Below are 14,141 nucleotides of genomic sequence, written 5' to 3' on the forward strand. Positions count from 1 at the left end.
GACCCGGGTTCGATTCCCGGCTTGGACACTGTCTGTGTGGAATCTGCACATTCTCCCTGTGTCTGCGTGGGTTTCCTCTGGGTGCTCCGGTTTCCTCCCACTGTCCGAAAGAGATGCTGAGTCGGTGCATTGGCTATGCTAAATTGTCCCTCAGTGTACCCAAACAGGTGCCGGAGTCTGGCAACGAGGGGATTTACACGGTAACTTCACTGCAGTGTTAATGTAAGCTTGTCTACTTCTGACACTTGTGACAGGAGGTTCTGTGGTCGGGACAGAGACTCCCACATGGTTTGTTGCCTCCCAGGTGCCAAGGTCAGCGATATCTCTGATCGCGTGCACAGCGTTCTAAAGTGGGAAGGTGATCAGCCAGATGTCGTGGTACACATCGGTACCAATGACGTAGGTAGGAAGAGTGAGGAGGTCCTAAAGAGTGAGTACAAAGAGCTTGGAAGGAAGTTAAAAAGCAGGACCCCGAGGGTAGTAATCTCAGGATTGCTACCTGAGCCACATGCCAGTGAGGGTAGGAGTAGGATGCTCGGGCGGAAGAACACGTGGCTGAGGAACTGGTGTAGGGGGCAGGGTTTCCGATTCTTGGATCATTGGGACCTCTTCTGGGGCAGGTGGGACCTGTACAAGAGAGACGGGTTACACCTAAACTACCAAGGGACCAAGATACTTGCAGGGAGGTTTGCTAGTGTTATTGGGAGGGTTTAAACTAGATTTGCAGGGGGATGGGAACCAGAGTGCCAGAGCAGATAGTGGAGCAGGGGTAAAAAGACAGGTTAGTTCAAGTAAAATCACAAATGGAGGGGTTGAGTGTGGTAGAAATAACCTTTTGAGGTGTGTCTATTTCAATGCCAAGAGTATTGTGGGGAAGGAGATGAGCTGAAGGCATGGATAGACACATGGAAATATGACATAATAGCCATTAGTGAAACTTGGCTACAGGAGGGGCAGGACTGGCAGCTCAATGTTCCAGGGTTCCAATGTTTCAGGCGGGATAGAGGCAGAGGGATAAAAGGTGGGGGGGTGGCATTGTTGGTCAGGGAAAATGTTACAGCAGTACTCAGGCAGGATAGATTAGGGAGCTTGTCTACAGAGGCCCTATGGGTGGAGCTGAGAAACAGGAAAGGTATGACCACATTAATGGGGTTGTATTATAGACCACCCAATAGTCAGCGAGAATTGGAGGAGCAAATCAGCAGAGAGATAGCTGACAACTGCAAGAAATACAAAGTTGTGATAGTAGGGGATTTTAATTTTCCACATATAGATTGGGACTCGCATACTGTTAAAGGTTTAGACGGGGTAGAGTTTGTAAAATGTGTTCAGGAGAATTTTCTACATCAGTATATAGAGGTGCCAACTTGAGAGGATGCGATATTGGATCTCCTATTGGGAAATTAGTTAGGGCAGGTGATGGATGTGAGTGTGAGGGAACACTTTGGATCCAGTGATCATAATGACATTAGTTTCAACCTGATCATGGATAAGGATAGATCTGGTCCTCGGGTTGAAGTTCTGAACTGGAAAAAGGCCAAATTTGATGAAATGAGAAGGGATCTGGGAAGTGTGGTTTGGCACAGGCTGTTCTCTGGTAAGGATGTAAATGGAAAGTGGGAGGCCTTCAAAGGAGAAATTTTGAGAGTGCAGAGTTTGTATGTTCCTGTCAGGATTAAAGGCAACGTAAATAGGAATAGGGAACCTTGGTTCTCGAGGGAGATTGTAACACTGATTAAGAGGAAGAGAGAGTTGTATGAAATGTACAGGCAGCAAGGAACACATCAGATGCTCGAGGAGTATAAAAAGCGCAAGAAGCTACTTAAGAGGGAAATCAGGAGGGCTAAAAGAAGACATGAGGTTGCTTTGGCAGACAGAGTGAAGGAAAATCCAAAGAACTTCTATAGGTATGTTGGGAGCAAAAGGATAGTGAGGGATAAAATTGGTCCTCTTGAAGACCAGAGTGGTAGACTGTGTATGGAACCAAAAGAGATGGGGGAGATACTAAATGGGTTTTTTGCATCCGTATTTACTGAGGAAACGGGCATGGAGTCTACAGAAATAGGGCAAACAGGTAAGGAGGTCATGGAATCTTTACAGATTAAAGGGGAGGAGGTGCTTGCTGTCTTGAGGCAAATCAGAATGGATAAATCCCCAGGACCGGACAGGGTATCCCCATGGACCTTGAGGGAAGCTAGTGTTGAACTTGCAGGGGCCCTGGCAGACATATTTAAAATGTCAGTATTCACGGGGGAGGTGCCGGATGATTGGAGAGTGGCTCATGTTGTTCCGTTGTATAAAAAAGGTTCCAAAAGAAATCCGGGAAATTATAGGCCAGTAAGTTTGACGTCGGTGGTGGGCAAGTTATTGGAAGGAGTGATAAGGGATAGGAGCTACAAATATTTGGATAGACAGGGACTTATTAGGGAGAGTCAACATGACTTTGTGCGTGATAGGTCATGTTTGACCAATCTGTTAGAGTTTTTCGAGGAGGTTACCAGGAAAGTGGATGAAGGGAAGGCGGTGGATGTTGTCTACCTGGATTTCAGCAAGGCCTTTGACAAGGTCCCTCATGGGAGGTTAGTTAGGCAGGTTCAGTCACTGGGTATACATGGGGAGGTAGTAAATTGGATTAGACACTGGCTCAATCCCTTAGTGTCCCGGGATGCGTAGATTAGAGGGATTAGCGGGTAAATATGAGGGTTAGAGGGCAGCACGGTAGCACAGTGGCTAGCACTGCTGCTTCACAGCTCCAGGGTCCCGGGTTCGATTCCCGGCTCGGGTCACTGTCTGTGTGGAGTTTGCACATTCTCCTCGTGTCTGCATGGGTTTCCTCCGGGTGCTCCGGTTTCCTCCCACAGTCCAAAGATGTGCGGGTTAGGTTGATTGGTCAGGTTAAAAAAAAAATTGCCCCTTAGAGTCCTGGGATGCGTAGGTTAGAGGGATTAGTGGGTAAAATATGTGGGGGTAGGGCCTGAGTGGGATTGTGGTCGGTGCAGACTCGATGGGCCGAATGGCCTCCTTCTGCACTGTAGGGTTTCTATGATTTCTATGATTAGCAGGTAAATATGTAGGGTTTTGGGGATAGGGCCTGGGTGGGATTGTTGTCAGTGCAGACTCGATGGGCCAAATGGCCTCTTTCTGTACTGTAGGCATTCTAATGGAAGAAGCCAGAGAGTGGTTGTGGAGGATTGCTTCTCTGAGTGGAGGCCTGTGACTAGTGGTGTGTCGCAGGGATCGGTGTTGGGTCCATTGTTGTTTGTCATCTATATCAATGATCTGGATGATAATGTGGTAAATTGGATCAGCAAATTTGCTGATGATACAAAGATTGGAGGTGTAGTGGACAGTGAGGAAGGTTTTCAAAGCTTGCAGAAGGAATTGGACCAACTAGAAAAATGGGCTGAAAAATGGCAAATGGAATTTAATGCAGACAAGTGTGAGATATTGCACTTTGGAAGGACAAACCAAAGTAGAATGTATAGGGTAAATGGTAGGACTCTGAAGAGCGCAGTTGAACAGAGGGATCTGGGAATACAGGTACAGAATTCCCTAAAAGTGACGTCACAGGTGGATAGGGTCGTAAAGAGTGCCTTTGGTACATTGGCCTTTATAAATCGGAGTATCGAGTATAAAAGTTGGAGTGTTATGGTAAGGTTATATAAGGCATTGGTGAGGCCGAATTTGGAGTATTGCGTACAGTTTTGGTCACCTAGTTACAGGAAGGATGTAAATAAGATTGAAAGAGTGCAGAGAAGGTTCACAAGGATGTTGCCGGGACTTGAGAAGCTGAGTTACAGAGAGAGATTGAATAGGTTGGGACTTTGTTCCCTGGAGTGTAGAAGAATGAGGGGAGATTTGATAGAGGTGTATAAGATTTTGATGGGTATAGATAGAGTGAATGCAAGCAGGCTTTTTCTGCTGAGGCTAGGGGAGAAAAAAACCAGAGGACATGGGTTAAGGGTGAAAGGAGAAAAGTTTAGAGGGAATATTAGGGGGGGCTTCTTCACGCAGAGAGTGGTGGGAGTGTGGAATGAGCTGCTGGATAAAGTGGTGAATGCGGTAATGTGGTAAATAAAGTGGTAAATTTTAACATTTAAGAAAAACTTGGACGGGTTCATGGATGAGAGGGGTGTGGAGGGATATGGTCCAAGTGCAGGTCAGTGGGACTAGACATAAAATGGTTCGGCACAGACAAGAAGGGCCAAAAGGCCTGTTTCTGAGCTGTAATTTTCTATGGTTCTATGGACACTAATAAATAACTTAAAAACTTAAAACTGGGGATTCTATTCTATGATTCTATAGAAACCAAGGTATAACTGGGTCGAATAAACTCCATTCGCACACAGACACAGACCAAGGTGTAGCTGGATCAAGTAAACTCCACACACAGATACAAACCAAGCTGTAACTGGGTCGAATAAATTCCACTCACACATTAAAAAAGAATCACAAATGAAGAAAGAAAGTGAAAGATTTACCAAGGAAATTACGTGTGGGTAATACTTCTCGGATCCGAATACTCGTGGCCCCAATGGGAATGACGTGAATTTGATTGTAACCTGCAAATAAGGAATGGACCTTGACTATGCAGCAAATCTCCAACATTCACATCTACATGAAAAGTGACAACAAAAGTAAGAATAGAACACAGAACTGCACCTATTGGCAAATCAACAACACGAAATGTCCCTTTGACTTCATAACAGGTGCTCCCATCTCCTCCGCATTCCAGACATTTATCTTCAACTTGTGAAGATTCCAGTGTATTGTCACAACCAACAGTCTAGAATCAAGTATAAAGAAATAAGCACAGAATCATTCATTTTAAATGAAGTTATTGACAGATTTCTGAAAAGATAGAGACATTTTATTTCTGTGACTATTAGTGCCCATTACAACTCATGAAGTCAGTGACTATAGATCAATGTTTACGGTCAGTGGGTATGTCTCGCCCAGGTAAATGGCTCAGTTATCACATTGGGAGCACCGGAATTCTCCTGAATGGACACAGACTGAATGAAGCCCTTGGTATAATATTTGAAATTGAATGAGATCCAAGGTTTCACTCACAGTCACTCAAGCCAGTCTTATTCCTCTTTATTCAACCTCGAAGGTTCCTTGCCTTCTGTATCAAGCTTTTGTATTTTAGACTCTTTAACCATCTGTTTCATTGTTTTGTTCTTTTTTGAGCATTTTATTTTTGGCATCATTCCTCTTTACTAATGCCATCTGAAGATTGATCTCCTTCCTGGCAAATAGTGAAGATTTGCTCTCCCACATATGGGACCAAACGCACAGGACAGAGTGGTTAGCACCACTGCCTCACAGCACCAGGGATCCAGCTTCAATTCTGGCCTTGGGTGACTGTTTGTGTGGAGTTTGCACATTCTCCCCGTGTCAGTGTGGGTTTTCTTCCTTAGTCCAAAGATGTGCAGGTCAGGTTCATTGGCCATTGTAAATGCGCAGAGTTATGTGGCTAGGGCAGGGGGGTGGGCCTGGGTAAGACTCTCTTTCAGAGAGTTGATGCAGACTTGGTGGGCCAAATGGTCTCCTTCTGCACTGTCATCAAACACCAATGGTCCTTAGTAAAGTGACTTCAGTAACACTAAGATACATGGACTAAGGCTGGCACCATTGGCACTCTGATATTCCAGATTTAGTTGGTCACAGTATTATTGTTCTTAATGGTGAATTTGATGCAACTACCTAAACTAGAAGGAAAAAAGAAACTGAAGGATGAATAAAGAACCAATTAGGATTAGCCAATGCCTCAGGTGGTCAGAACAGTCTTGAGTGTGGAACATGGAGCAGGAAGATCACATGGTCAAACAGTGGCCTCCACTGTGTTTAGTTACCTACCCCCATGCATTGGTGGGCCACTAACTCACATCTCTATCCCACTGGATAGGGAAGGGGGATAGGTACATTTCAGCTAAAGCCCACTCCTAGTGGTGAATTTTCCTATTCCACCTGCCACAGGAATCGGGCAGGGTGAGGACCATGAAAAGGTCCGTTGCCCTTGGGTGGGATTTTCCGGTTTCGGGGTGAGCATGGCCGGAAAATCTTATCCCTAATTTTTCTCTCAGAGAAGGAGTGAGTGAGTGTGTATGTCTGGGGTATTCCATGAATAAAAATCATGTGTGTGTGTGGTGTGCGCATGGTGTGCAGGAGGCGTGCATGAGGTATATGCGAGGCATGCGTGTGGTGCGCACATGGTGTGCGTGTTATATGCATATGAAGTCCGAATGGTGTGCGTACGGTGTGTACCTGTGGTGTATGCGCGGTGTGCACACATGATGTGTGCATGGGGCCTGTCCCTCAGATCTGTGCCTGGTGTGTGTGTGTGGTGTGCTCACAAGGTGTGCTCGCATGTGGTCAGCGTGTGGTGTGTGTATGTGTGCGCGCATGGAGTATGTGTGTGTGTGTGTGTGATAGAGTCATAGAGGTTTACAGCATGGAAACAGGCCCTTCGGCCCAACTTGTCCATGCCGCCCTTATTTTTTTTTAAAACCCCTAAGCTAATCCCAATTGCTCACATTTGGCCCATATCCCTCTATACCCATCGTACCCATGTAACTATCTAAATGCTTTTCAAAAGATAAAATTGTACCCGCCTCTACTACTACCCCTGGCAGCTTGTTCCAGACACTCACCACCCTCTGTGAAAACAATTGCTCCTCTGGACACTTTTGTATCTCTCCCCTCTCACCTTAAACCTATGCCCTCTAGTTTTAGACTCCCCTATCTTTGGGAAAATATATTGACTATCTAGCTGATCTGTGCCCCTCATTATTTTATAGACCTCTATAAGGTCACCCCTCAGCCTCCTACGCTCCAGAGAAAAAAGTCCCAGTCTATTCAGCCTCTCCTTATAACTCAATCCATCAAGTCCCGGTAGCATCTTAGTAAATCTTTTCTGCACTCTTTCTAGTTTAATAATATGCTTTCTATAATAGGGTGACCAGAATTGCACACAGTATTCCAAGTGTGGCCTTACCAATGTCTTGTACAACTTCAACAAGACGTCCCAACTCCCGTATTCAATGTTCTGACCGATGAAACCAAGCATGCCGAATGCCTTCCTCACCATTCTGTCTACCTGTGACTCCACTTTCAAGGAGCTATGAACATGTACCTCTAGATCTCTTTGTTCTGTAACTCTCCCCAATGCCCTACCATTAACTGAGTAAATCGTGCCCTGGTTCAATCTACCAAAATGCATCACCTCGCATTTGTCTAAATTAAACTCCATCTGCCATTCGTCAGCCCACTGGCCCAATTGATCAAGATCCCGCTGCAATTGGAGATAACCTTCCTCACTGTCCACCATGCCACCAATCTTGGTGTCATCTGCAAACTTACTAACCATGCCCCCATATTCTCATCCAAATCATGAATATAAATGACAAATAACAGTGGGCCCAGCACTGATCTCTGAGGCACACCGCTGGTCACAGGCCTCCAGGTTGAAAAACAACTTTCTCCAACCACCCTCTGGCTTCTGTCAAGAAGCCAATTTTGTATCCATTTAGATACCTCACCCTGGATCCCGTGAGATTTAACTTTATGCAACAACCTACCATGCGGGATCTTGTCAAAGGCCTTGCTAAAGTCCATGTAGACATCAACTGTACTGCCCTCATCTACCTTCTTGGTTACCCCTTCAAAAAACTCAATTAAATTTGTGAGACATGATTTTCCACTCACAAAGCCATGCTGACTGTCCCTAGTCAGTCCTTGCATCTCTAAATGCCTGTAGATCTTGTCTCTCAAAATACCTTCCAACAATTTACCCACCACAGATGTGAGGCTCACCGGCCTGTAGTTCCCAGGCTTTTCCCTGCAGCCCTTTTTAAACAAAGGCACAACATTTGCCACTCTCCAATCATCAGGCACCTCACCCATGACTATCGATGATTCAAATATCTCAGCTAGGGGACCCGCAATTTCCTCCCTAGCCTCCCACAACGTCCTGGGATATACCTCATCAGGTCCCGGGGATTTATCTACCTTGATGCACTTTAAGACTTCCAGCATGTGTCTGTCTATGTGTTAGTCACTGCCTTCTATAGATCTTGTCCATTCTCTCCAAATGCTGCGACATGTAAAGGTGTTCAAGATAGCCTCCTGAGCTGAGGAACATTAGTTGTAGGCAGTAACTGATGTGTGGAGATGAAGGAGCAAGCACCCTAAGGCCTCTGCTCCTTCACTGTGCCTCAGCCAATGAGTGAACTCACCTTGCAGACACCGTGTATGCAGATGTTGCGGCTTCCAGGTTCACACAGTGTCCCGTCCTTAACTGCTTCTTTATGTCGGTAATAAAAGTTTTCACCTTGGGGAATGCAGTTCAGCTCACACTTATTGGAAGCTATAGGAAAATGAATACCTTGCTGTTATCATCTAATTACTTCACTCCCTCAATAGCTCCCTCAGTAGCCCCACCCCAAAAAGGCTACTTGGCACAAGCAGCCCCTTCTGTTCACTGCTCTGCAACCTAATTTGCCCCATCATAGAGTCCATCTACTCCATTTAATGTCCTGCAAGGCAAGGATATAAACTATTGTTGGTTTTTTGAAAATGTAACAATGCAGGAAAGGGCCATTTGACCCACTGTGCCTACGCTGGTTCGAACGTGGAGCTGCATAATTATTTGCACCCACCGCCCTATGAATAAGTATTTATTTAAGATATGATTGAATCTGCTTCCACACCATTTCAGGCAGTGCATTCCAGATTGCTGTTTAAAAATCATTGTCTTCATTTCCCTCCCTTGGTTATTTTGCTCATTATCTGTGTCTCTTGGAAACTGAAGCCCCTCCTAATGGAAATAGTTTTCATAATTTTGAACGACTCCTTTAAATCTCTCCGTAACACGAGGTGAACAGGAGTAAGGGAATCTACCCTATCTGGAATATTTGCCAGGAAGGAAATGAATCGAGTATAGATAATGGAACGCTTGGTGTTCATCTGAAGACAGAAAAAAAAACTTGCATTTAATGTTTTTCACAACTTGAGGATATCCCAAGCTGCTTTACAACCTATGAAGTACTTTTCTGAAGTGTAATCTCAGTCGATAGCCAATTTGAGCACAGCAGGATCCCACATGTAATACCGTGATGATGACTGGCTAATCTCTTTTAGTGAGGTTGATCAGGGGGGATAAAATATTGGCAGGACACTAGGGAGAATCCCCTGCTCCTTGAACAGTGCCATGGGGACTTTGGTACCAGCTGGGAGAAACAACAAGGCATCAGTTTAAACTTCCAATGTGAACAAGTTCCAGGCTTTATATCCAACATTTTCCTTGTCTGAACAAGGATATCAACAACAAGATCATGAAGTTAAATGTCTCAGAAAGGCAGTTTTAAGGGGTGGGTTGAGGAAAAGCTGCAGTCATTGGTCAGTCAAGGCTCGCCTTAAGAGCCACTTAAGACTTACATTTTCTGAACATATTCCTTGAAATCTGTTTACCTCCATAATAAGGCAGCCATTTATATCTCTTCCCCTGAAAATCAGTTCCATCAAACGCAGAACACTGCTCTTCTCTGAAATCTCTCGAACCTTCAGGACAGTCCTGTTGAGAGACAAACCAGCTTAGTTCACTCATGTTATATGGTGAGAAATTAATTTCACTGGAGGGTGATCAGCAGAACATCAATGCCAGGGAGATGGAAAATGTTCCCCTTTCACTGCTAACCAGCAAGAGTCACACACTGATAGGTCGAAGAAAACTCTCCCTATTGCCTAAGGAATTCAGCAGAGAGTGACTCACCTCCAGACTCCCCAAAGCATATCCACCATCTACAAGGCACAAGTCAGAAATGTGATGGAATACCCTTCACCTGCCTGGGTGAGTACAGCTTGCGATGATACTGTTTTGTCTTTCAGTAGAGTGTTTAAAGTTCAGTGTTTTTTTTCTCAAAGCAATTGGTATATCTGATGGGAATACAGCAGATGCTGGAAAGCAGGATAATTGCTCATTTTAACCCTGTAGTATTGACTTAGAATAGCGCTAATTGCTTTTTGTTTATGAATGGGAAAGAACCCCTGGGTTTTGTTTTGATTAAAGTCATGCAAAGTCAGTTAGGTATGCAGGGTCATATTGTCATGTGATACTAGAAGTGGGAGGAGCTAGATTTGTAGCAGAGAAAAACAACTTTCTGTGTTCAGTTGCTGGAGAGGGTTGTTTAAAGATAGAAGCTTATAAGATGCATGTGTTTCTCTCGCTGAAAAGTCTCTCTAGAACCTTTACAACTGTTACCACAATTTAAAGCCTGAGTTTGCTAACTGTTGAAGTGGCGTTTGAGTAAATGGGAGGACTGTTGCTTACTTAGAACTGAAATAGTGAGAAGTTAGAAATAAAGGGCGCAACCTTATGACCTCATCCCACCCGTATATTGACATGATGAGGTTGTAAGATCACATCAGAATGAAAAAACAGGAATCTCACCCGTTTTCATGGTGGTTCCCATTGTCCCATGAGGATCACACCCAAAGTGTAAGTCTACATGCATCAGCATGCATCTTCATATAATTAATGCGTTCCATACGCAATCGCTCCCCCTCACTTACCTTAATAACCTTGTCAGTGAGACGTCATGTCGGTGAGGAAAACACCGGCTCCTTAAAAGTCTGCTGCAGGCTCAGCAGTAGCAAAGGGGAGCGAGGAGGTAAGTAGCTCCATGGTGCAGGTCTCAGACGTGGCCATGGTGCGTGGTGGGGTGGGGGGGGCTTACATGTGTGATTTGTGGGGTAAAGGGGCTGGTGTCAGTCATGGGGCTCAGACTTCGGCAGTGGCTAGGGCTTGCTGTGGCGGGGGCTCATGCCAGTGTCGGTGTGCAGAGCTTGGGGATCGGTGGTCACTGGGGCCTGGTGTTGAGCACATCACCCCCAGCTGCTGAGCGAACCCGGAGGGGTCGCTTATGAGTGTGGACACCAACCCCAGCGCTGTCGCCATGGCACCCTTCCATCTGTCAGCTACATAGGCTTTCTGGCTGACTGCTGACATTCCATCCCAGTGACCCCACTAACACAAACAAGCAACGGGTCTGTCAGCTGTTGCCCCAAGCAAGGGAGCTGTGTGCAGGTGTTAACACGACTCCTCACACAGCATGGACTTTGCAGTGCTGCTCTTGATGGGAACCCATCCCGTGATGGTAACAAGGGTGCCCCTCTCTGAACTGCTAGCCATTCCTGGAAATCACAGCACCAGACATTCATGTGGGTGTACCCATGTCTATAAGAACATAAGAACATAGAACTAGGAGCAGGAGTAGGCCATCTGACCCCTCAAGCCTGCTCCACCATTCAATAAGATCATGGCTGATCTTTTTGTGGACTCGGCTCCACTTACCCACCCACTCACCATAACCCTTAATTCCTTTACTGTTCAAAAATTTATCTATCCTTGCCTTAAAAACATTCAATGAGGTAGCCTCAACTGCTTCACTGGGCAGGGAATTCCACAGATTCACAACCCTTTGTGTGAAGAAGTTCCTCCTCAACTCAGTCCTAAATCTGCTTCCCCTTATTTTGAAGCTATGCCCCCTAGTTCTAGTTTCACCCGCTAATGGAAACAACTTCCCTGCTTCTGTCTTATCTATTCCCTTCATAATCTTATATGTTTCTATAAGATCTCCCCTCATTCTTCTAAATTCCAATTAATATAGCCTCAGTCTACTCAGTCTCTCCTCATAAGCCAACCCTCTCAACTCCAGAATCTACCTAGTGAATCTCCTCTGCACCCCTCCAGTGCCAGTATATCCTTTCTCAAGTAAGGAGAACAAAACTGTACACCGTACTCCAGGTGTGGCCTCACCAGCACCTTATACAGCTGCAACATAACCTCACTGTTTTTAAACTCCATCCCTCTAGCAATGAAGGACAAAATTCCATTTGCCTTCTTAATTACCTGCTGCACATGCAAACCAACTCCTTGAGATTCCTGCACAAGGACGCCCAGGTCCCTCTGCACAGCAGCATGCTGCTATTTTCAACCATTTAAATAATAGTCCATTTTGCTGTTATTCCTACCAAAATGGATGACCTCACATTTACCAACATTGTACTCCATCTGCCAGACCCTCGCCCACTCATTTAGACTATCTATATCCCTTTGCAGACTTTCAGCATCCTCTGCATACTTTGCTCTGCCACCCATCTTAGTGTCATCCGCAAATTTTGACACACTACACTTGGTCCCCAACTCCAAATCATCTCTGTAAATCGTAAACAATTGCGGTCCCAATACTGATCCCTGAGGCACACCACTAGTCACTGATCGCCAACCAGAAAAACACCCATTTACCCCCACTCTTTGCTTTCTGTTAGTTAACCAATCCTCTATCCATGCTAATACATTACCCGTAACACTGTGCACTTTTATCTTATGTGGCAGTCTTTGGTGCGGCACCTTGTCAAATGCCTTCTGGAAATCCAGATACACCACATCCACAGCTTCCCCATTGTCCACTGCACATGTAATGTTCTCAAAGAATTCCACCAAATTAGTCTAACATGTCCTTCCCTTCATGAACCCATGCTGCGTCTTCCCAATGGGACAATTTATATCCAGATGTCTCGCTATTTCTTCCTTGATGGTGGAATTCAATAAAATTCAATAAAATTCCTTTAGGCCTAAAAGGTAGGGATATGTTCGGCACAACTTGTGGGGCCGAAGGGCCTGTTTTGTGCTGTAGTTTTTCTATGTTCTATGATGATAGATTCAAGCATTTTCCCTACTACAGAGGTTAAGCTAACCGGCCTATAGTTACCTGCCTTTTGTCTACCTCCTTTTTTAAACAGCGGCGTCACATTTGCTGTTTTCCAATCTGCGGGAACCACCCCAGAGTCCAACGAATTTTGGTAAATTACCACTAGTGCATTTGCTGTTTCTCCCGCCATCTCTTTTAGTACCCTGGGATGCATTCCATCAGGACCAGGAGACTTGTCTACCTTGAGCCCCATTAACTTGCCCAACACTACCTCTTTCATGATAATGATAGTTTCTAGGTTCTCACCTGCCATAGCCTTCCTGTCATCAATTTTTGGCATGTTGTGTCTTCCACTGTGAAGACCGACACAAAATACCTGTTCAATGCTTCAGCCATTTTCTCATTTCCAGTTATTACATCCCCCTTCTCATCCTCTAAAGGACCAATGTTTACTTTTGCCACTCTTTTTCGCTTCAGGGCTTCCCAATGGGGATCCCACACAGTCACCCATATGTTCTACGTATCCCCCCATGGTGAGGTGACACTTGCCATCTCGTCGAGGTGGGGCATGGCACCGGCCATGGTGTCGGTGTGCCACAGTCCACACATTTGGGACACGGGTGCTGGGAGGTAGTGTAGGTCCTGGGATGGAGAACCCCATGGATATTCTCTCCCCACCAACCCCCCAACCACCGGAGCAAAGGTGGATTTCAGCATGGAGCCAATAGATCTGGCGGTGATTCTTGTGGCTGCAGAGGAGAAAGAGGAGGGAGACGTGTGCGCGCTGCGAAGCCAGCCCAGGACAGAGGCTGCAGCAGGAGGACAGGAGGACAGGTGCCAGCCAGGGGCAGAAGGCGGGTGCCCATCGGTCTGAGGAGGGGGCCAGGTGACAAATCAGACAGAGACGCCAGCAGTTCAGGACACGCATGTGTCGGACACCGCGTGCTGCCACAGGCTTTGGCTCCACAAGGAGACGATGCGGCAGCTGTGTCAGTTCCTTGCAGACTTGGCACCTCAAGGGACGGGGGAACACGGCGGCCCTCAACTTTTACGCCATCATGTCCTTCCAGGCCACCAACAGGGAGCTCTGTGGGATCTCCCAGTCCTCAGTCCACAAGTGTGCCCGTGAGGTGATGGATTTTGATCTGGGCCATGCCCAGTAGGAAGCCCGGGCTGCAGGCAGTGCCGCCATCACCAGTCTGCTGAATGTGCAGGGGGGCAGTCGATTGCATGCACGTCACTCTGTGGTCCCCAAAACTTCAGGCACCGCAGTTTGTAAACAGGAAGGGGTTCCACTCCCTGAATGTTCCATTAGCGTGCAACGACAGAACGAACATCATGCATGTGTGTGCACGCCACCCAGGGAGTGTGCACGATAGCTTCATTTTGCGGAGGTTCATGGACGAAAAGAAATTGGTTTAGGTT

General features: G+C 46.0%; 1 protein-coding gene across 1 annotated transcript in view; it reads right to left on the minus strand.

Annotated features, from left to right (window-relative positions):
• Nucleotides 1–14,141, minus strand: part of LOC144506907 (papilin-like) — a 206,819-nt gene that overhangs the window by 86,913 nt on the left and 105,765 nt on the right. Inside the window, exons 4-7 of the mRNA XM_078233261.1 lie at nucleotides 9,475–9,577; nucleotides 8,241–8,371; nucleotides 4,663–4,786; nucleotides 4,482–4,562 (exon numbers count right to left, since the gene is read on the minus strand). Coding sequence (XP_078089387.1) covers nucleotides 4,482–4,562; nucleotides 4,663–4,786; nucleotides 8,241–8,371; nucleotides 9,475–9,577 — 439 coding nt within the window. The remainder of the gene's footprint in view (nucleotides 1–4,481; nucleotides 4,563–4,662; nucleotides 4,787–8,240; nucleotides 8,372–9,474; nucleotides 9,578–14,141) is intronic.

Source organism: Mustelus asterias, chromosome 18 (assembly GCF_964213995.1).
Source record: "Mustelus asterias chromosome 18, sMusAst1.hap1.1, whole genome shotgun sequence".
Classification (NCBI taxonomy): domain Eukaryota; kingdom Metazoa; phylum Chordata; class Chondrichthyes; order Carcharhiniformes; family Triakidae; genus Mustelus; species Mustelus asterias.